The 22,479-nt window shown below is 35.7% G+C and overlaps 1 protein-coding gene across 1 annotated transcript in view; it reads left to right on the forward strand.

Annotated features, from left to right (window-relative positions):
• GPC5 (glypican 5) overlaps positions 1-16,458 on the forward strand; it is a gene marked incomplete at its 3' end in the record, with an annotated part of 189,856 nt that extends 173,398 nt beyond the window's left edge. The window contains 1 exon segment of the mRNA XM_041471253.1: positions 16,338-16,458. Within this exon segment, the coding sequence (XP_041327187.1) occupies positions 16,338-16,458 (121 nt within the window).
• Between the last annotated feature and the right edge of the window lie 6,021 nt (positions 16,459-22,479).

Below are 22,479 nucleotides of genomic sequence, written 5' to 3' on the forward strand. Positions count from 1 at the left end.
AGATAATTTTTAAAAATTTATTTTCCTAGGGTTTGAGTATATTACATCCATTAAAAAATATATATATATATATAGTTCCTCAAAGAAGATAAAAGAAAGAAAGGTAAGACACCTCCATTACTTGGTAATAGATTTTGTTTACATGTACAAAATTAAAGTAAAAACCAAGAGAAAAAGCAAATTTGGTATAACCATGCCTGATAATTGACCATAAATCTAAATTTTATTGAAGAGCCAATTTTTACCTGAATATTTGGTAAATAATTGATGGAATTAATCTCTTTTTCTCTAAGAAAAAAGAAGCTTCTGTTGATATTCAGATTTCTGTCACCTCATATCAGTTTTAAAATTACACAATTACGTTCCTTCAGAGGAAAAAAATTAAACTTCATTCCCATAGTGCACTAACCAGTAGCTTTAATTTTCTTTTTTTTTTTTTTTTTTTTTTTTTGTTTTTTTTTTTTTTTCAATGTAATTCCAGAGTAGTAGTGGAATAATTGTCACAGCTTGAGAACTGAGAAATCTGAGTTAACTTCTGTGCTTTATTCTGAGTCCTTTTCAATCTCTTTCTTCAAAATCATCTTTTTTAAAAGGTATGTTTAGTTTTCAAACTTTGCCAAAGGGAATTAGAGTGTTCAAAATCACTGATAACAACCACCCTCCTTGCCTCCTCTAAAAGCTTGATAAAGCTTTTAGAAACAGTTGAGCTGGTAGATCTATAGCAGAATGTCTAAAGGACTCAGAAACTGTTTCTTACTCTGAACAATGGTTTTGAATTCATATGCTTGAATGACACTTGCCAAAATTCATCTAAGACAAAAGAAAGTTGGGGTCCCAGGGTAACATATGCACTTGCCTGTTGTGGTGAGCAGCACACTCATTGGATAATATTGGAGGCTGTTTAGGAAGTCCTTGTTATGTCTTTTGGCTTATAATATTGCTGCCATATTTTAAAGCATTCCAGTAAATAAAAAAACCCAAAACAAACAAAAATCAAACCAACCAACCAACCAAGCAAAAAAAAAAAACCCAACAAAAAACATGACACCTTTTTATTTCAATATTTTTCTAAGGTGTCCAAAACAGTGATATTATAAAAATAATCTGTTTTGCAGTTGAGATCTGCATTTTCACTGCCTGCCTGGACAGACACCTCTTTGAATAGACTCATTAAAAGTTCAGGACCTTAAATTGACAATTCCTTTGAATGAAGAGCATAACATTGTGGTTTGATTAAGTCAGAGAATATATGTTGCATTAATATTGCTCTCTGTGAATGCTGCCAGTTGAAAAAAAAACAACTCAGTGTTACTTGGTGACTCAGCCCTATGCTGAAAACAAAGTAGTAAGATCAATGACGTGAATAATGAGTATTTCTAGGATGTGGTCTGAATACTTTGACCCAAGTTTTTTTTTTCTTGACTTTCACTTTGTTCCATCTATGTTGGTTGAAAAGATGTATTCTAATGAAAATTATATCCTAATGCTCACTCAAAATTAAGTAGGAAGAGGCCAAAAAAGTATAAGTAATAGACTATGTTCCTATATTATTCACAATATTGGGCATATTAGAATTTTGCGTTATTGTGTGTAGAGCTGAGCAGTTCAGGTGAAATTGCTGTTTCCAATCTGAGTGTTACAGAGTGTTTACAGCAGACTCATCACAGTATGGGATTGCCAGCATCAAATCCCAAATGGCAAGTCCATAACTTTTCCAAACCTATTCCAGCACTTCACAGGCCTTATGATAAATTTTCCCTAATAATTTGTATTTTAGGGGTTTAGCTCCTTCATAGTGAAGCATCTTTTGTACAATTAGTCAAATCAGGCCTTATGCTATATGGAGGGTGCTTAAGAAGAAAGAAAAATATTCTTTCATTTGTAAATGAATATTTTTAATGGTCAAAGTACTGTTGTTTCAACAGTTATTTTATTGACAGACTACAGTCTCTTAAGGAAAATATAAAATCTGGGGAGGAAATCCTGCAGTCTGAAGAATGGACTTAAGATGTTGATACTAAGGGCCACTTATAGAACAGTTCTAGATCCCAGAGAGGGTAGACAATTATCAGTGGCACTGATTTTAAATAAAAAGAAACACAACCCCATTCACATCAGAAGTTTGCGTGGCTATTAATGTTGCTCCATATATTTATTGCTTGATTTTATATAGCACTTCCTCTTTAAACTGCTTGCCAAGTTTTGTTTCACCCTTGGCTTTTAAATGCCTGTTCCAGGGATAAGAGTATGGAACAGTTGAATTCCAGCTCAAGCACCAACCTCTTTGGGCTTCACAGTTCGAAGGATTTGGCTGTTTTATAAGCAATAAGCAATCTGTTAACTGTTATCAGAGCATGTGTAATGGATTAGGATGTAATGGATTAGAAAATACCAAGCCTCAAACCAAACCAAAACACCAAAACAAAACAAAAAACTGGCAAAGTTTTCTGCTTCCTTTAATTCAGCAGTTAGAAACATACTACCAGGGTAGGGAATACATTCATTTCTGATGACTGAGGGTTCAGGGCTGCTACTCGTCTCAAAATCCACTGGGATATAGGCCATTGCAGGCATCACAAACACAGTTCTTAGTCTGTCCCACTTATATTTCTTTAGGTTATATGGAGTAATTTCAGATTCATGAGTTGAATAAAATATTTCAGGAATGACCAGGCCTCTAGTCTAGTGATTAGTATGGCTTACTAGTAATTAGATGTCTTCATTCGTGCTGTCATGCACATTTCATCATTTTATCCAGGAACCGTAAAAGAAAGACTATGTACTTTTATGTAAAGATATGGGAACTTTTATCTTTCATTTTCTCCCTAACTATTTACAACAAACCACTTTTTCTCTCTGATCAAATTAGTCTATAGGTGAGTGGCCTTCTGATGTGACTAACACTCTATCAACAGAGAGGAGAATTTCCTGTTACCAGCTCTTTCTTGTATTGCAGCAGGAGATAGATCTGAGGCACATCAATCACTTGAATCATTATGTTTAATCCTATCAGTTGACAATGAAGTAAGGAATTGATAGAATTAATAAAAAGCAACCCACTGAAGAGAAATATTTTTAAGGTGACTTGAAATTTGTATATATTGATAAACTTGAAATGATATTTAGCTAAAAAAAATATTACTTTCTGTGACTGTGAGGGTTATTGTGAATCCTTTTTTAAAGCTGCTCTCTCTCCCTCCAGAGATTTTGCATAAGAAGTTAGTCTGTGGTTTTCCTGACATCAGCCAACGACCTAAAACTTAAGACTAAAATGTCACTCTAACACTCTTCCAGTGAGGAAGACCTAGTTTCCAGCTGCCTGTTCACTGCTAAATCAGGAATATATAGAGTCACAAGTGAAACCCTACTTTCCCAAGTCCCATGATACTGAAGCATGTTTTTATCTCTCAGTGAAATTCCTCACTGTTACAATGCTTTTAAAATCCAGCCATTTTTTCATAAACATTCTGACCATTTCATGATACACAACAGGGATACTTGAGTTTGGCTTAATATGTAGATCATAGCAGAAATGAGACGTCTTACATATACATGCATGCAAATACATAACTATACACATAAACTGTATATATTTTTGCAACACAAGGTCCATTTAGTATTTTCAGGCATGCAATATTTGCTGTTGGGTACTGTTTTCCTGAAGAATGTTTCTTGGCAACACTTTGACTGGCCTTTCTTGTCTTCCTTTGACAGCGTTTCCCATACAGAAGATAGCCTGCTTGACTTACATTATCCTTGAACCCCTTGTTGCCTACTTGACATTAATTTCTGTAACCAAGGCAATATCACAAGTGAAGTTAAAAATCAAATCTCTGAGAATAGCCTTATCTAGATTGATTCCCTCTTCAGACTGCATACTAAGCAGTCACACAGAGCCTCTAAACTTATAATAGATGATAAAATTCTTCTCCTTTTGATCCCAAAGGAAGAAAGTGGAACCCTCTTTTTCTTGCTTCCAGCATTTCATTACAATCTACATAAGGTTTCTTATAAATTTTGTCCTTCAGTTTGTCTGGTTCTGCTGAATTTTTCAGTAAATTAAATACTTTGGGCTTCTTTAGAAACAAAAGGGAAGATAAATTTTGTCATAGTCTGTCCTGTTTTCTAGAATGCACTGAACTGTGTGTTCCAGAAAAAAAATGCCAAGTTCTTTGACATTTTATTGATGCTCAGGTATACAGTTCCAATTACGGAAATAGCTGGACATATCATAATGTTTAGCTCTTGTCTTTTCATAGAGCTTTCCATGATACAAGTTAGTAAGAATTCTAATGGCTTTAGAATGGAAAACTGAAAAACAGAATAGGCTTCCTTCAGGAAGCTTACCACTTCAGAAAGGAGTACCCCAAGGGTAAGGCAATCTAATTTGAGTTTAGTTATTTAAAAGTTCAGTATTGTGTCTAGACTGCTTGTCTAGGAGGCATGTCCAATGGAGAGGACAAGTCATCATTTCATCCTACACTGTTGCTTTATTTCCCAAAAGAAGAAGGGCCTTCTTTTTTCTTTCTTTTTCCATACTCTGTAGGAAGTAGATGCTTAGGCAGTGGATGCCTAATTTTTAAATAGCTAAAATAAGTACGTGGAATACAGTTACTCATTATTTTGTAATAATTTGTTTCTTCTTCTTATGGGGAGCATTCTCAGGGTAAAAATTTGTGGTATTTGTCTAAAGGCTGTATTTTGTTAAGATTTGATTGAATGGGAGTCACTGCAACATATTTATTGTAATTTTTTCACAGTGGGGCTAAACAAAGAACAATTACAGTGATTCATATGGCAACAAATCTGAACCAAGGACCTGGAAATATGATCTTCATAAAATTTGGTTAAAATATTTTTCTCACTAGGGTCCTATGAACCTTTTCCCACTGAAGAGTCAATAAAGAAGAGTCTTTTTTCACTGAAGAGAAAATAAACGTATTTACATATATTTACATCCACTTATTTCTATCTAAAAGAAAGCAATAACTGAATGTGATAAGTAAAATTTGTCAAAAGACACAAGAAGGGGTGGTTGGGAAGAAAGGGAAACCCAAAAATTTATTAAAGCTCCTAAACTTCCAGTACAATCCCTGTCTTAAAACACTTAAACATTATCGATGTCAGCTTTCTTAGCTCATCTGTTTATTGATTGTGCCCACAAAAGAGTGAGTTCATTTTCTTAAAGAAACATTAAAGATGGGTCCATATGACACATGAATGCAAGACCTGTTGGGCTGAAATGTTGTAAGCAACGCTGGAAGATCCTTGAACATGTTTTTATCCTTGCTCATGTTCCCTGTGCCATGATATGATTAGTGTATAGTGTTTACATTATTCCTATTCTGTTAGATATTAAAAATGTACATCTAAAAAATGCTTTTGTGGTACTGATATAATTTTGTCTAACAGAATTGGAAATGAAGGACACAAGTCTTAATAGGCCAGTCCAGGTGACTGCATAGTGACTTCCCAGAATATCCTTCAGCCTTCTCCAGAAGTTTGTTACTTGGAACAGAAGTTCAGCTCATTATTCTGATACTAATGTCTTCTGAAACTATGTTCTTCATGCATATGCCACTATCTTTGAGTACAACTTTATTTAAAGTCCATATTCTTTGTGACTTGTCCTGAAATACTTTTAAAAATATCCATCGTGGCTCTCATGGAGGGTGAAAAGCATCAAAGGTTAAGGCAACTGTACTTGTCTTTGGTATAAGGTTAGTTAAGCACCAGTGTGAAACGAAAAGTTACTTTACTGTAATTGATAAAATACGGCATTGTACAAAATGCTTAATTTCCCATGAAGATTAAGTAACACTAGCACATAACTGGCATTATAGTGTAATGCTTGTTTCCATTATTTAATAAAATACAGCATGCTGTAGAACTTCTGATACATAACTCTGTATTTGTTCATCATATGAGCTATTCACAGCGCTCTGAGAACAGGCAATGTGGGTAATGTGCAAATCAGGGAGTGCAAATGCTTCCAGCAAAGGTGCTGTGAATAACAAAGCTGTGAAATGAAAAAAAGTTACGGCTTAGCTGCTGAACAAACTTCTAGTTGCTGAGAAAAATTTTCTCCAATCTAAACTGTGGAGTAATCTAGAGGACTGATTTTTCTTCCATAGAGATGTATATGATGTAAGTGTGCTTGAGTAAGTGTAAAACTGTTTGAATGAAGAGGCAATTACATCCTCTGGAATCTCCTCAGGAAAATGTTATATTTTCCAAGAGTTGGTAGTATTGAAAATGGGAACAGATTACACTGAAGTGTTTTATCTGTGGGGAAAAAAAAACCCAAACCAACAAAATCAAACCAACAAACAAAGAACCCCTTCCCATCCCACATCCCCCCCTCCCAATTACTATTAAGCACATAGGTTTCAAAAAACATTTAAGATAAAAAGTCTCATCTGTTGGATATGAGTCATCGAGTCCTAGTGTGCATCATCGTCATTCATCCACATCTAGATAAATTAGGAAGACAAAAGGAGTCCAAAGCCACAGAGCTGGATTGGTCACTTACACCCATTTATTAATAATTCACCAATATTTTGCTAACTCTGGGTGTACTCGGACAACAGAGAAGGACAGTATAAAGCAGCTTTTTCACATGGGATTTAATTCTTTAGAATAAACAGGAAAAAATCTATTGAGTGGTTGATGTCAGTGAATTTGCTGAAATAGCACTTCACTCTTAGCATTGCACAGTGACTTAGGTTGATTCCTTCATATGACCTTTATTTGCTGAATGACATTTTTTCTTTTATCAATAATCATATTCAAGTTAATTATCTGCTTGATAGTCCTTCACCAGAACTTTGCCCTCATTTTGTGCTAGTTTTCCATAAATTACCTCAGAAAAACCTCCAAACCATTCAATAATAAAGAACAGATGTGCACTTTTGACATAATTTGTAGTTGTGTACTTCTTATGAGGCTGTGAGATAAATATTGACTGTGTCAGGTATCAGTCCCAAAATTATCAGATGCATTCCAGGTCCCTAGAGGACCCTTTGGTCTCTGCACTGAAGCATTATGTTGGACAAAATATGGCATGTTATACTTCTGTCTTCAGAGTTTGGTGTCCTACATAATGCCACAGTTGCATAACCCTTTTGTCATTTCCAAGCAGAAATATTTTAATATCCTATAGGGGCAGGAGGCTTCTCAATTTTATACTAATTAGGCTTGACAGCTTTGTATTTCCAAGTTGCTTGAATTGTTTTTCCAAGGTAATTCCTTTTGTTTTGCCAGCTATTTGCTATTAACATTTATGTGCTTGTTTATGGTAATTAATATCCCTCATTTCCTTGTTCCATTAATGAAGGTACAGTAGAATTATTACGGTTGTTAGAAGATTTCCAGAATGCTACAAGAAGAAGGAGATACTGTTGTCCTCATTTATATAGATTTAGTGCACTTGCATATGTCTGCTGTTTAGTTATTTTCTAATGTAATAAGAATTTATATTCTCAATTTAAACATGTGACTTACCCAAGGCACCTAGTTTAAATGAAATATTTGTCTCAAAGCTCTTTTCTCTTTGACAGACTTTGCAATTACTAGAACACATTTATTTTTTGAGGTGCATTACAGACATGTTTTGTCATGCTTTTTGGGGCATTCATTTTGCATCACATATGAGAATAGTCTCTCTGTCCAGAAAATAGCAACATACTGCAGGGATAGGTACAGATAGATAAGTATTACAGTGATTACCATTAATTGAAAAGAAGACAAATTTAGATGGCATCTTTCAAGCGAGAATTCTTCAAAAGTTCTGGAATTTTTGAAGCAGTATAAAGTTTGCTGTGCTAGAAGAAAGCTTTAAAAAATGAATTTTCAATATGTAGGTTAGAGCATTTTTTCTTCTGAAGAAAACGTAGCTTTTAATAGAAGTTACATTAATTGCAAAAAAGAATAGTCTGGCTTAACAGACACCCCTCCTGTAGAGTATTTCAGATGCATAGTAAAACAATCCTTCTAAATACATGTTCCATGCATAGCAACTGGAGACCAGTGGATGCTTTTGGAAGTCTCTAGAGGGAGACCTGTCTGCCTAAGGAAGCCTTCAGGACATCATTAGCACTTCTTAAGACCTATTAAGGACTAATTTTTAGAAGACACAGCCAACATTAAAACTTTGAGCAACTGGCTTCCAACCACATACAGTATCCTACCAAAAATTTTAGTGTTCAAACAAAGGCCAGGATGGAATGTTGGGGTTTATGAGCTTTAGAAGAGTGCAAAAATGTTTTGTAGGATTAGAACATAATGGAAATTTTTGATGATAAAAGATTTTGTGCTGCACAAAATACCAAAAAAAGGACTGGGCCACACTTGGAAATTCATTGAAATATATACTCTGAAAGACTCTATAATGCTTTATTACATACGTCAGTGTTATTTGTTTTATTCATGTGAACCTAGTTTCAAATTGCTATGTTAAAATGGAATATCTGTTTTAAAAACACTATTTCAAAAACATGTCACTTAGTCTTCAAGTGCAGAAAAATCTTAAGGCTGATCTGCTATTTTTTGTTTTCCTTTAACAAAGCAGGTCTGGTCAATGATAAAAAAATTATATACCTATCTTGTTAAAGACATGTTTTTGCCTAAATAATTATAGGAGCATATATTTTTTTCTGGAGCACAAATAGTAGTACAACTTTACTCGTTTTTTTTTCCACTCTTCATGTTTAACAAGTGTATATGCAATCTGGTTTTTTTATACATATACTAAATTGCAGATTGGAAAATAAATTCTCATCGAAAAATTTGAATACAATTTATTTTATATTTTATTTTACTGAAATTTTTATCAATTAATGGGGAATGGGATCTGTCCTAGAATTACTACAAGTACTATCTCTGATAGCTAGGTGTCAGATATTTTTTACAAACTTTCTGAAGCTAATTTTGCAATATCTACCCTTAAAAAACTACATAACACTAAAAAATAGCCAGCACATCTGCATAAGTTCCAGATAGTTTTTATTATTGCAGTGATTCTTTGATTTCTTCATCTTTGCTAATTAAAATTTACACCACTGAACACTCTTACTCATTTGTTGCTGCACATGTTTATTTTTTACTTGTATTCAGGAAATTGTTAATTTCTCAATTAACATTACTCAGAATTTTGAAATGCCCAGTCATGATGAAGATGCTAACAATAGCAGGTGTAAACCAGTAATTATCAGCAATCATAAAGCAAGGAAGCTGAGTTATTAAAAATCATCCCGTGTGTGAAATAAAACAAAATGTAGTGGGCACACTGTGCTATTTTACCATTCTTAAACACAGTGAAACTATATAAATACAGGTGCTTGCTTGAAACTTGTAAGTGCCAACAAGCTAAGTTCTGAAGTAATTTAGAATTCAATTAATGTGAGAAGTTGAACAAAACAAATCCCTTAACAAGGCCGGTACATGAAGGCTTACTTTTAAAAACTAGAGGAAACAAATAAGAAAATCCATTTAATGAAGGAGAGAACATTCTGCAGAAGTTGCAGCTTGGTTACTGTATCAATGGCAGTTAAAGGAGATGAAAACAAGGAAGATAAATAAATACACTATTTTAAACATTGTTTGGTCTCTTGAGCATATATTCTCATCATCTGGATCTTCCCAAAGAACCCAGTAGAAGCAAACACTTACTTTAAAAAGAGTTCTCCAGCATTTCACTGCTTACTTCAAGCAGATGAAATCCAGCATTGCATCATTTACACCAAATTGGTTTCAGATGCAGAAGATTAGGTGGATGGAGAGAGACTTCGCCATTGTTACCAGATGAGGAGTTTGTGCTTGTTTTCTGTTTACTGTCATGAAGACTAGTCTAATGCAGTAAGATCTTATTTGAGATGAAATATCACAAATGAAGATGAGAAGTCTAGTGCCACAAAGTGATTAACAAAATGAGCTTTGTCAGGCAGTGTCTCTGTACAGCTGTAGCAGCTCTGGCCCCACTGAATGTCCTGCAGATGACACACACCAGCATTTCAGGGGAAAGGCAATGTAGCCCAGTGAAAGCCTTTCACAACCAGAACAGTTGTCTCAATTGCATGACCCTGTAACTTGACAACTTAATGCAGAGATTCCTGAGTAGCTCTTGATAGTGGCAATTGACTCAAGCAGTGAAAAGCACAAGAATCACACAGAATCATAATCAAGGTTGGAAGAGGCCTCTAAGATCATCTAGTCCCACCATCAAACTAGCAGCATTATCACCATAAACCATATCACCCAGACTCCTCTCAAACACTTGCAGAGGTAATGACTCTACCACCTCCCTGTGCAACTTATTCCAATGCCCAACAACTCTTTCAGTGATTTGGGCTTTTTTAATATCTAATCTGAACTTCTCTTGTCACATCTTAAGGCCATTTCTTCTTTCACTTGAGACATAGCAACAGAAACTCTCACTGCAGCCTCCTTTCAGGTAGTTGTGGAGAGCAATGAAGTTCCCTCCAAGTCTCCTCCAGACTAAACAGGCCCAGTTTCCCCAGCAGCTCCTTATAGGTCATGTTTTCCATACCCTTCATTAGCTTTGTTGCCCTTTTTGTGACATGTTCCAGCACCTCAATGTCTTTTTTGACATGACTGCCCAAAACTGAACATAGGATTTGAGGTGGGGCCTCACCAGTGCAGAGTACAGAGGGGACAATCAGTGCTTGGCCACCTGGGCACACACTGGTTCATATTCAGCTGTGCATCAACCAGCACCCCCAAATTCCTTTCTGTTGATCAGCTCTCAAACCACGCTTCCTTGAACCTATGGTCCTGCATGAGGTTGCTGTGAACCAGGTGCAGGACTCAGCACTTGGTCTGGCTGAGCCTCGTGCCATTGTCCTCAGCCCATTGTTTGAATCTTTCCAGATCTCTCTGTGGAGCCTTCCTACTCTCCAGCAGATCAACACTCCCACCTAACTTGGTGTCACCTGTGAACTGAGTGAGGCTGTATTTGAGCAGCTTCTCCAAACCATCCATAAAGGTGTTCAACAGGATGGACCCCAGTCCTGATTCCTGAGGAACACCACTGGTGACCAGAAGAAAGCTGTGACAGGTGGTGATGGCAGCAGTTGAAAGAGATACACCAGGATGGAGTGACCAGCTAACTTGCTAAAGTGTAGAATATCACCAGGTCAACTTTTCTGTCCCAGTACACCTTTCATTACTTTAATCTCCCACTTGAAATATGGTCAAAGTTCCTAAAAGTAGCTTGAAAAGCAAAATTGTAATCTGTGTTGATGATAAACATGATGTATTAGTTGTCATCACAAGATTATACAGATTATTTTGTGCTGGAGGGATATACATGTACAGGTCTTCCTGAAGCACCACATCCAAAATGGCTGAATCATACAAGAATTGATGTATTTATTACTTCTAATAGCTTTTCCAACTGCATGTACCAAGAAATCAGTGATAGAAAATAAAGCATGATTTTCTCTTTTATCAGAGATCTTGAGAGAATTAAAAGTAAACCCCACCAATTGTATTCATAAATACAATACAGAGTAATAGGTAATTTATATGAATATTCATATATTGATCTCAGAAAATGGGGACCTTGTTATTCATCACTTTAAAACATGTTTATAGAATACAAATATATTAGTTCTTGGGTTTTTTTCCTAATGCTGATGAAAATGAATAGTGCTTGGGGACCAAGTCTGCCTATTAAAGTGATGTGATACATTACCATGCTTGTACAGAAATGAGCACAGATGGCGGGTCTATTATTTCTCTAGCAAGAAATTTGTCATTTTTTTTCCCCAGGATTCAAATCTGAGCAACACTTGCTTAAGTCAGACTACCTCTGTGGGGATCCTTAAAATATTTTTCCCGTTACTTGTACATTAGGAGTTAGAGAAACAGAAAGTGATTAATGCCATGTTAAAACTTTAAAATGAATGAAGTCTCTCAAACCAAGAGTCTCAGATTTTTATATTTTCCCCCACCCCTAAGTAACGGGAAACAAATTTTGCATGTAAATGTGAGTCTACAGGGATGAAGTTTTGTGTACCATGTTCAGATTCCCAACAGCCTGTTTAGCTTTGACAGATCATTTCATTTACATTAGAATACTTGAAGATGTTAGATTTATAGACATTTGTTAATTAAACACAATTAGAGTATGAAACAACTTATCAGTCATTTATAATTTTTGTAGGCAGAAGATACCATTTCAAGCAGAAAAAGATTAGATTAAACAAAAATATGTTGACTTTCATAATCTTACTTTTATGATAAGAATCAATAAAGCAATATTTCATAAGGTTTTGTCAATGCCTTATTATACACCCAAAGAAAGAAAAAAGGTTTTCATCTGCCTTATGACTTGTTAGAGCATATAATTATGACAAACTCAAAGTTAAATGAGAGTTTTTAATATCAGTTGGTCAAAGCTGGATCACCTTGCAGTGAAAGCAAATTTAATACGGGTTAGTATTCCCAATAACAAGAAAAATGCAAACTTATACATTAATTTACTTCAATACATTGAGTGTACTCACATTTGGGCATTCATTACACACTGTCTCTACCACTCCTTTCTCCTCACACTCTTTCCCTGCTCCAGCACGGAGTCCACCCCATGGGAGTCAGTTGTCCATGAACTTCTCTAACTTGGATCCTTCTTACAGGCTGCAGTTCTTCACAAACTGCTCCAGCGTGGGTTTTTTTCCACAGGGTGGAGTACATCAGGAACAGGCTCCTCCAGTGTGGGTTCTCCCACAGATCACCTCCCAGCAAACCTGCTCCAGCATAGACTTCTCTCTGTGTAGGTCTGCAGGGCTGTTTCTCTCATGTTCTCAATTAATCTCATCCACCTCCTCTTGCTCAGCAGTTTTTTCTCCATTTTAAATCTGTTGTCACAGGAGTACTGCCACCATCACTGATGTTCTTGGGCTTGGCCAACAGTGGGTCCATCTTGGAGCTGGCTGGAATTGGCTCCACTCTGGGGAAAGCTTCTGGCATCCTGTCCCAGAAGCTACTCCTGCAGCCACCTCTGGGCTTTGCTTTTGGCAAGAAAACCAAATATATTTTGGGCAAAATATTCTTCCAAATCGAATTCCATTTAAATGAATCATAATTTTTGAAATCCAGCTCTTCATTTTCCATACATGATGGTTACTTCTGGTATGTTCCTGAGGGAAAACTCACATGCAGAACCTGGAGGATCAATTTCAAGACTGAAGTCAAAATTAAAAACTCTCAAAGGAGTAAAATATTTTCAAAGCTTGAATAACAACACATCACTTCAAAAGTATAAGGATTTTTTGAAGGAGAGAAATATCAACTCCTTTAAGAGTCAAGGTGGGAATGTGGTAAATATCTGGTAAATTTGATGAACCAGAAAACTTTGGAATATGTAGTGGTTATACCAACACTGAGTTCAAAGAGTTGGTATATAAGGATTGGAATTTTCTCTATTGACATAAACTTGTATGTTAAGTGAGATCTTCTGGAGCCTGTAACAGACAAAAATGTCAGGAGAATGGGATGAAATGTGTCAGTTTTCACAGAGCAGGGTTTGAAGAGTTTGGGGGCAGTCAGTGTATTTGGGAAGGCTTTAGGTGGAAAGGTGTACAGTTCTGTTTGAAAATGGAGGATAAGGAAGCCTGCAGGCAGCAGAAAGTAGGGAAAATAACGAATTCCTTCTGTAAACCTCAGAAAGGATCATGCCAGCTGTTGGTGAGAGAAGGATCAGTGTGGATAGGTAGAATGGTAAGAGACTAGAGATAGTGGTGAAGGTAATCTCACCCCTAAGGAGTTACAGCTGTGCTAATTATCAAGCATTAAGAACAGGCCTGCCCTTAATAGGCCACAGCTGGATCCAGTTAGGAGGGGTATTGTAAAAGAGTAGGTTGGTTGGTGGAGATGTAAGATGGAGTTTGTTGGTTGTGCAGAGTAGGAGAAGAAGGAGTCGGTGCTGTGAGGAGGTGCTCATGAGAAATCACCAAAAAGGTATGAAACCTTTGTAACAAGATAGCAAGAGATCAGTAGTGAGAAAGAAGGCGGAAACACGCTAAATAGCTTAGGGAAAAAGTAATACCAAGGTTGTTACTACCGGTACCTATTGATCCAAATATTTCTTCAATGCAAATAGATTTAAATTTGTGGTGTTATCAAGCACTAGTGTGCTACTTGTCACTGTTTCAATGCATGTCACCTCTGCTTCATCTTCTTACTCTTCCCCACTCTCAACTGAAAAAAGTGAAGAGGAATTTAGAGAACGTTGACTCTGAAGAGGTTGGAGACATGATTGACACTCCTAATATCAGGTCCACTCACAACAGAGCATTACTTTCCCAGCTACTTTCACTCATGTGAAAGGAGTCAGTCCTAAAGCAAATACCAGCTTTGCAAGACTTCTGATTTCATTGTAGAAATAAGTGAAAAAGAAATGATAATCAGTCTTGAATGAGACATTGCCAAATAATTCTCAGGTGAGTGAAACTAATAAAATTGTAATCTAGGGAACTTTCAGCTTCTGCATGATTTATTTCATCTGGCATGGTTAGAGAAATGAGTATCACTGAATTAGAAAAAGAGGGTATTCTTTTTCACAGTTATGCTGTTCACAGGAAAATGTGCAATAGTTGGGTTTGCAGCATTTGAAAAAAAGGTGTTAATTGAAAAATTCTGAGTGACAGAAAGTGAAAACACAGATTTTACATGCTGTGAAGCAGAGCAAGACCACTGGCTTAAAATAATAGACATAACCTTCAAGGTTTTTATAATCTCATGGTGTGAAGAGAAATTTTGGTGTTGCGTTAAACTAGTATGTTGAGTTAAACCAGGTTTTTCTGGTCACTGCAGTATTGTTCATCTGGAATTAATTCCTTATTTATTTATCTGTTTTGTTTTATACAAATGACTGCCAAAGAAATTTTTTGGAGGTTTTAATGCTAAACTTTAATTTTTTTTTCACTTAGAATTACCAGAAGGTTTGTTGACTCAGCCCAAATTGCTGAATTAAACAATGGCCCAAGACTATCAGGCAGACTTTGGATTTTGTACACACCCCTATATACAAAGCTTTTCCCCACCACCTCAAGCTGGCAAATGGCTCTGTTGCTACAAGGCAGCACAAAAAGCTGTCTGCTGTAAATCACAGTAACACCTTTTCAAAAATATGAGCCATTCATTTATTCAGTGTGTACACTGCCTCAGGAATATCCTAAATCTCATTTAGGGTGATATTTAAATAAATATCAAGGACAAAATATTATTATGTGGCAACCTTGTTTTACTTAACTGCATTCATTGTTTAGCATATATGCAAGCTTTTCTGCCAAGCACAGAGAACATGTAATGTTTTTCATAGAACAAATTCTGCAAAATTTGAACATGCTGTGTTGTCTGTGCTTATGCGTGGATCTAACAGGCAGGAATTAGGTCTTTCTTTACTCTGATAAGGTAAATTTCTATTCCTTACAGCATAACAGCTGGCAAAATACTTTTGAGACAGAGCTATAGAACTATCCTCCTACAGAGTACGCTGAAAAAATATAGCATATGGAGAGTATTTGCATAATGTACAGTATCTGTGATGAGAAGGTAGATACTCAGTTTTTCTTGCATAACTTGAGTATTACATATAATATGGTAAGTTGAATGAAGAATTGCTTCTTAATAAGCTACAGAATCCTGCTCAGTGGTTAGTTTATTTACTGTATTTTGAGTTTTGATATATTATAAACAATGTTCTACTTACTCAAGCGGTTCTTTTTTGAATTAGCTTATATCTGGTTTTTTACTTCTTTCTATATATATATCAAGTACATTTTGGCCTACTCTTACTTATATAATTTATGTAATGCTAAATAATTAATGCACAATGTGGCTGTTATCTTTCAATAAATATTCTGTCTGTGCATGCACTCACAAAAACACTAAAAATCTTCAGGTTTATTTCTGAACATACGGTGTGCATGGAATCTAGAGTTTGTTTTAAGACCTTGAAATGTCACACATTAAGGCAGTCGTCATGTATTTAGCAAAATCAAAATGGAGCACAGTCTTTTTGCACGCACACACAAAAGACATGCACAGGGATGAATGTTTCATGGTACAAAATGTAGATAACTTTCCTTATGAAAGTTTAAATTAAACTTAAAATGCTAATAAATAACAGAACTTTGTGGAATGTAGTAGTTATATTTTGTTGTATTTTTTTTTTTTTTGTGAAAAACAAAATTAATGCATCTCCTTAAAGAGGTATGCTGGTGCCATGAGAGATAATACAAACTAGAAAATGACTCTCTGAGAGTAGAGTAAGTTACTAAACCATTTTTATGTGTGTTTCTGTATTAAACTAGCTATACACACCATGTGGTTGGCAGTGGAATCAAAGCTCAGTCTGCAAATCCAGAAGTAAAAGTGAAGGGAACAGATCCTGTAATAAGTCAAATTATCGACAAGCTGAAACAAGTTATTCAGGTAAGGTGCTTTTTCCTATGGATACAGTATAGTTCTAACTACCACTCTAGTAATGAAAATATTTATTTACTGCACCATAAAGGTTAATTCAAGTTTCTGCTGAGTGCACATCCACAGTAAAACACTAGTTGGTCTGTGTCTCACTTCAGTTATTAAAAATGACTTAGTTAAAAGGCTTGCATATGGTAGATAAGTGTAGGAAGGGAGGCTCTGGTAGCTGGGCCATCTGTACCTGCAAGTACCACAGCTCAGTATTGCAGTGGGCGCACAGAAGCACCAACAGCATGATTTAGGGATATTAAGTGGGTGCATATGTTCACATAACAATAAGACATAATTTCCCTCTTCCTCCTTTATTAAATCTAGGTTCTTTCTTGTATTGCTGCAAGGTTGTTTTTTTTTTTTTGATGGCAGATAGAAAAACTAGGCACTTCGAATGAAAATCACATGCCTGCTAAATGAGTTGGTGTTAGTTACCTGATGTGCATATCTGTGACTTACTAAATTTAAGGCTTACAAGGAGGTCAATTCCAATATGGCTCTGTACAATTATATTATTGCAATAGGTTTACAGGATTACAGATATCTCTGGTTACATGCCACATTTATAGGCACAGATAGCCAGAACTAGAGGATAAAAACATAGTTCTGTTGAAGGCAACAGTTATTTTGCCAACAGCTCTGTATTTCAGTTTAAAAATACAAGTTTTCACTCTGATCTGAAGGCTCAGTGACCAGAAAGGTTCTACAAGCATTTTATGTCAGTGACTCATTTAACCCAGTATCCTCTCCTCTGCCCTGGTAAAAGGAGAGACTACTTAGGGAGGCCATGAAGCTTCTCACTGTTGTTGTCTTCACTTCCGTTCTCTACCCCATTCCCCAAGCAAGAGAATTAGAGATATTAAATGTCTTCTCCTTGCCTAGTACATTTAGATCCATCTAAGGACTTGCTTTAATTCTGTTTTTACATCTTCTTGACAGCTTTTAAGTAGAGTTTCCCACATGGTTTCTGGATTTGAAATATTACTGATAGCTGCACGGTAAATCCTCTTGGTTCTTATATCTCTAATTGTGAACAATAACTCTCCTCTGACAACAAAACAGAGTGTTGAAATAGAAAAAAGAAAAAAACCAGAAAAATTTATTTTCCATCAGTAGTGCTGTTTTCTGGGAGAAGTGGCATTAGATTTGAAGTTCAAAGGCAATCATTATTCTTTCCTTCTTAAAAGAAATATCTTTTTTATCCCTCCAGCTTCAGCATCATGCTTTTGTCTCTCTTCTTTATTAAAATGCCATCTACAGTGGTGGGAAAAATCAATGCAGTTTTCCCCACAAGAGATGCCATGGTTTAATTAATAACTACAAAATACTATACAAAGATAAACTTTGTAAATATTATTCGGTAATATTTACAAGTTCCATCTGTCAAGAAAGCTTTCTTCCTTTTATATCAAAACTGCTCTGTATAGTTTATTGTGTTGGTTTCCTCTAGACTTGAAGTTGTGTTGTTTTCTCCTTGAGTGAGTACCTAAAAGACCGGAATAGAATATTTCCATTATAAAGTATTTCATTTTGAGAGCTTACTTGCCCTTGTCCCTGAAGACTTGAGTGTATCTTGGGTAAAAGGGCATACAATTTACATACTGAAATGCTTACCAACCTCCCAGTATATTTTCTTTCTGTGGGATAGTTTATTTCCTTGTAGCTCTGAGTATGAAAATAGGGTCAAGGGATAAAGAGAGCAGCAAAATCCTTATGGGCCTGACATATAACTGCTTTTCCCCAGCTGAAGAAGCTGCAAAAAAGCTTTCCTCTTCACCATTTATTGCTTGGGAAAAGAAGATGACGAGTGTAAATTAGAGATTCAAATACAAAAGATCACCTTTTTTTGTCCTGTGTGATATGAAAAAAGATGAATCATATATTAAGCTTACAATGGGCAGAAAATAAGGGGAGCTTAATGGATTGTGGTGATGCCTCAGAGGCAGACAGAGTCATACTCAAACCTAACACACAATCCAAGCTGTATTATGGAACTTCAAAATTTTAAATAGTTAATTTAGTAGGAGTAAAACATATTGGTGAAGTTTTTCAAAACAAATAATTTCTGAAATTTACAAATTATATACTTTAATTCCTCTTTAGGGTGAAAATAGAAAAAGGGCAGATATTTTTGATATCCTTTTCTGCTCACATTTAATGTTAACTTAGGAAAACAGATCAAGACTATTCTGCCCTGCAGAGAGAAACAGACAGATTTCTTAGTATCTCCTCCATTTTTCCTGTTGGTTATACAAAGGCATAATAATCCCAAGCAAAGGATTTGCTTTAAAATATGTAAATATCCAATGTTTAAACTGTGTTTTCCAGACTGTTAAAAACTTTAAACCCCTGAAATCAACTCCTGGCTGCGTAAGTGACAGTACCTCTTTTCAGCAGGCTGTGGTTTCTGGGCAGTTCTCCTTTGTGAGAGGCTCACAGTAATTCTGCTTTTTCTGTAAATAGTGGATGTACCAAAAAATCAATAAAACTTTTTTATTCTGTTGGACCCCACTGCTCATAATCTGTGCCCTGGACTCTGCAGGTTTGGATTCACAACAACAAAGTGCTCTTAGAGGAACTGATAGGAACCAGTCAGTGCTGAATATGGCTTGGAAAAGTCACCTTCTGTAAAACTACTTACTTATACAGACTGGTATTTTCCAGAGTTTTAAATGATGGACTCTTCATTCATTCATCTTCATGGCAGGCAAATTATGGGTTCAGTGCACATCATTTTATGTACTGCAGTCTGCTACTATCACTCTAATAGGTAATCAAGATAAGCAAAGTCAGTTTCATATGGTGTAAAGAGTAACGGGAATTATTTGCCTTTCTTCACCAATAATTTAAAACAGTGATTAATTCATCATTCCTGCAAGTACAAATACTAAGGTTATGAAGTAAGTATGATATTTTGGAGGTGTGATTACAGGCAATTGGACCTTGGTCTTTCCAGTGTGTTTCTTCTTTCAGAAGAGAAACTCAAAAAAATACTGCTTTTGAAAGTAACAGACATTACTTGGAGCTTGTATTTACAAGTTAAATAAAGTCTTCCTCATTTAGGAAATCTTGCCATGGCAGAAGATACTTCTATGTCTGCCTGTCTAAATTAGGCAGACCAAATCTCCCTCTGGAGATCTCCAGAGGCACCTACCATTAGTGACTACACTGGAAATTTAAATGCTTCTCTCAGGATAAATTATTTCCAATTTCTAGGTGCAGTAAAATGCATGTCTGAACTTATTTGGAGAAGATCCCATCTTGCACTGCTATACCACTAGAGTGCTAGCTGATATGCACAAAATAATATTTACCTTCTCCACAAAGGGCTGCAAACTGTCCCTAATGGAATTGATGCTTGCATTCCTTAAAGGAGTAAATGCCATTACTTCATATGACATTAAATGCTGGTGACAGTCTAATTTTTCCTTTACTACTTGTCATTATTATTGCATGGTGAGTGGTCTGTTTCACCATGCTGCCATTTGCCAATTTACCTGTCTCAAAAAGGCTGCAAAAATAGTGAGATGAGACATTGTTTTGACCTTGATTTGGCATGCTAACAACTAAGTTTTCCATCTGCATTTTTTAAAGCTTTTATCAATGTACCACAGCACAGTCAAGTTAATATGTGCTTTTGTAAGAACTGTTCAAGTATGAATTGGAATTTGGGATGGAATATATTACCTGAATCCTCATCTGCTCATACAAAGAACCATGTTTTGAAATTATTCATACACAAGGTGTGGCAATTGTGCCTACTTACTGTAGTGTTACGATAAGCACCTAATAGTTAAAACCGCCCTGCCTCTAAAACTAGTGCCAATAGCTGTATATATGTCACAAATTAGACATTTTGATTGCTTTTTAATGACTGAAATGCAATTCTTTCTCATGGAATGAAGGAATTCTTAAGAGTACAGAAATAGACAGATACAGTTAGACACACTCTTCGGTAACATGTTCTTGGAGACTCACTTTCTAAACTTTTCTTTCCCTTTGTCTTCTTAAATGCTTTTTGTTGATATAGTGTAACCTGCAGTTTGTTCCTTTCAATAACGGGTAAGTGGGAAGCAAAATTTCAGTGCACTTTATGCAGCAGCCATTCAGCATTCACTGGTGTTAGAATTGCTTTCAGCTGTGTTTGCTCCTAAACTGCCTATTTATTTTTACTTGCACTAGAAAAGACTTCCTCACAAGTTTGTTTTGTATTTCATGTTACAAATGCATATCTAAATGTTAATTTTGCCTTAGATTTTGTTTTTACTGGCTTTTTTTTTTTTTTTTTTTACACTTTCTGGTTTCATCCAAAGTTAGAACAAATCTGCAGGTAAAGAATAGCTCAGTATTAATTTTTTCCACAGTGATTTGTTGGCACTGCTCCTTTCTTTTTTATTATTAATTTCTGGAAGTAATACAATGCTACTCTCTTTTGAAAGCAAACTCTTGAAAATATTCTTGTTTTGGCAAGGCATGATAGTAGAGTACCAGTGATGTAGGGATATTGGGATATTCCTACTTGACAGAGAAGTCTATTTCATATTTGTGGTGTGAGCTGTTCTAGTCTTTTATCTCCTCTATGGAGAGCTGTCTCTGACTGCTGGCTGGTGCCAACAATATGTTAAGTGCTTGACTATTACCACTGCATGTAAAATATTGGCAGAATTCCTGTAAAAACATTAAGCAGTTAGAGATTAGGTGGGAAATTATTTTCTGAGATTCATAATCCTCCCTTTAAAACGTACTTCAACTTCCAGCCTAAAAAGTACACAAAGGAGTGCAGGATTGCTGATGCTTTTGTATCTCTTGGGAGTGAAAAGGTGTTCTTCACAGTTCTGTGATGATAGTAAAGGTATAAACCCTTTTTGTTGCTCACAAAGATGGTCTTTCTGTATTTGTAAGTCAAACACTAAAAGTTACATGAACATTCTGAGATGACTGTATGTTTTGGAAAATTATGTGTAAACTCAAACCTACATATGATTTACAGGTATAAGGCAGACACAAAAGTGATTAGGAGGGTATGCAGTTTAGCTGATGCATCTCCCACTGCTGGGATGCTTAGGAGGTAAATTTAGAAAAACAGTTACCAGCCACATAGTCCTTCTGATCAGTAATTTAATTAAAACACCAGTAATAGTTTCCCTAGATTACTCTGTTTTTCACTGACTAGATTACCAGAGTTATTAGGGGCTAATCAAAGTCCTGTTCATTTAGAACAAATGATTACTTTTTGTGAAATATCTTTTTAAAATAGGATTTATGCTGAAATGAAAAGAGTATACATTGCACAGGGCTTTCTGAAAATAGTTTGTTGTTCAAATTTGTATAAAACTCTTAAAAATGGGCTAATTAAAAAAGAAAAAATAACATTTGATTTATGTTGTTTTTCTTCTTTCATTTCTTATAAAGCTTTGCACAGTGAGAAAACATATTTGTTGATACAGCAGGGAGATACTGTCAGTTCATGTGCATTTTTTTAAGAAAACAGTGGCAGGGAAAATAAAACAGCCTTTTCTAGCTACTTAGGTGGATAGTGACACTACCTGAAGTAAGTATTCATTATGATGCAGATCCTATCTATAAAAGTCTATTTTGCACCTAAATTGTTTGCTGTTATAGCTGGTAAAAATTGCTTATGTTAGGTTTTTTAGCAAAACAGGACCACTGTTGTACCTTTTCATTTTTAAGTACAATGATAAGGGAAGAAGAGTTTTGAGGTTTTGGAAGAGGCTGGGGTAGCTCCACTGCTCCACATAGACCACCACACCCCGTACACTGTTGTAATATGTACTTCTGAAACCAATATTCTTATTTCAATAAAAATAGAGGAATATTCTCAAACTTGCTTGGAACAACATGTTTGGTAAAAAGGGAAGAGAAATGTAGAGTAGTATCAAATAGGGCTTTAAAAGATTTAAGTTAAGCAACTCTCTAGTCAGAAGTGAAAATCAAGTAGTGGCTTTAACTTATGAAATC

This window comes from Pyrgilauda ruficollis, unplaced genomic scaffold (genome assembly GCF_017590135.1).
Source record: "Pyrgilauda ruficollis isolate IOZ18807 unplaced genomic scaffold, ASM1759013v1 scaffold26, whole genome shotgun sequence".
In the NCBI taxonomy this organism is placed as follows: Eukaryota; Metazoa; Chordata; class Aves; order Passeriformes; family Passeridae; genus Pyrgilauda; species Pyrgilauda ruficollis.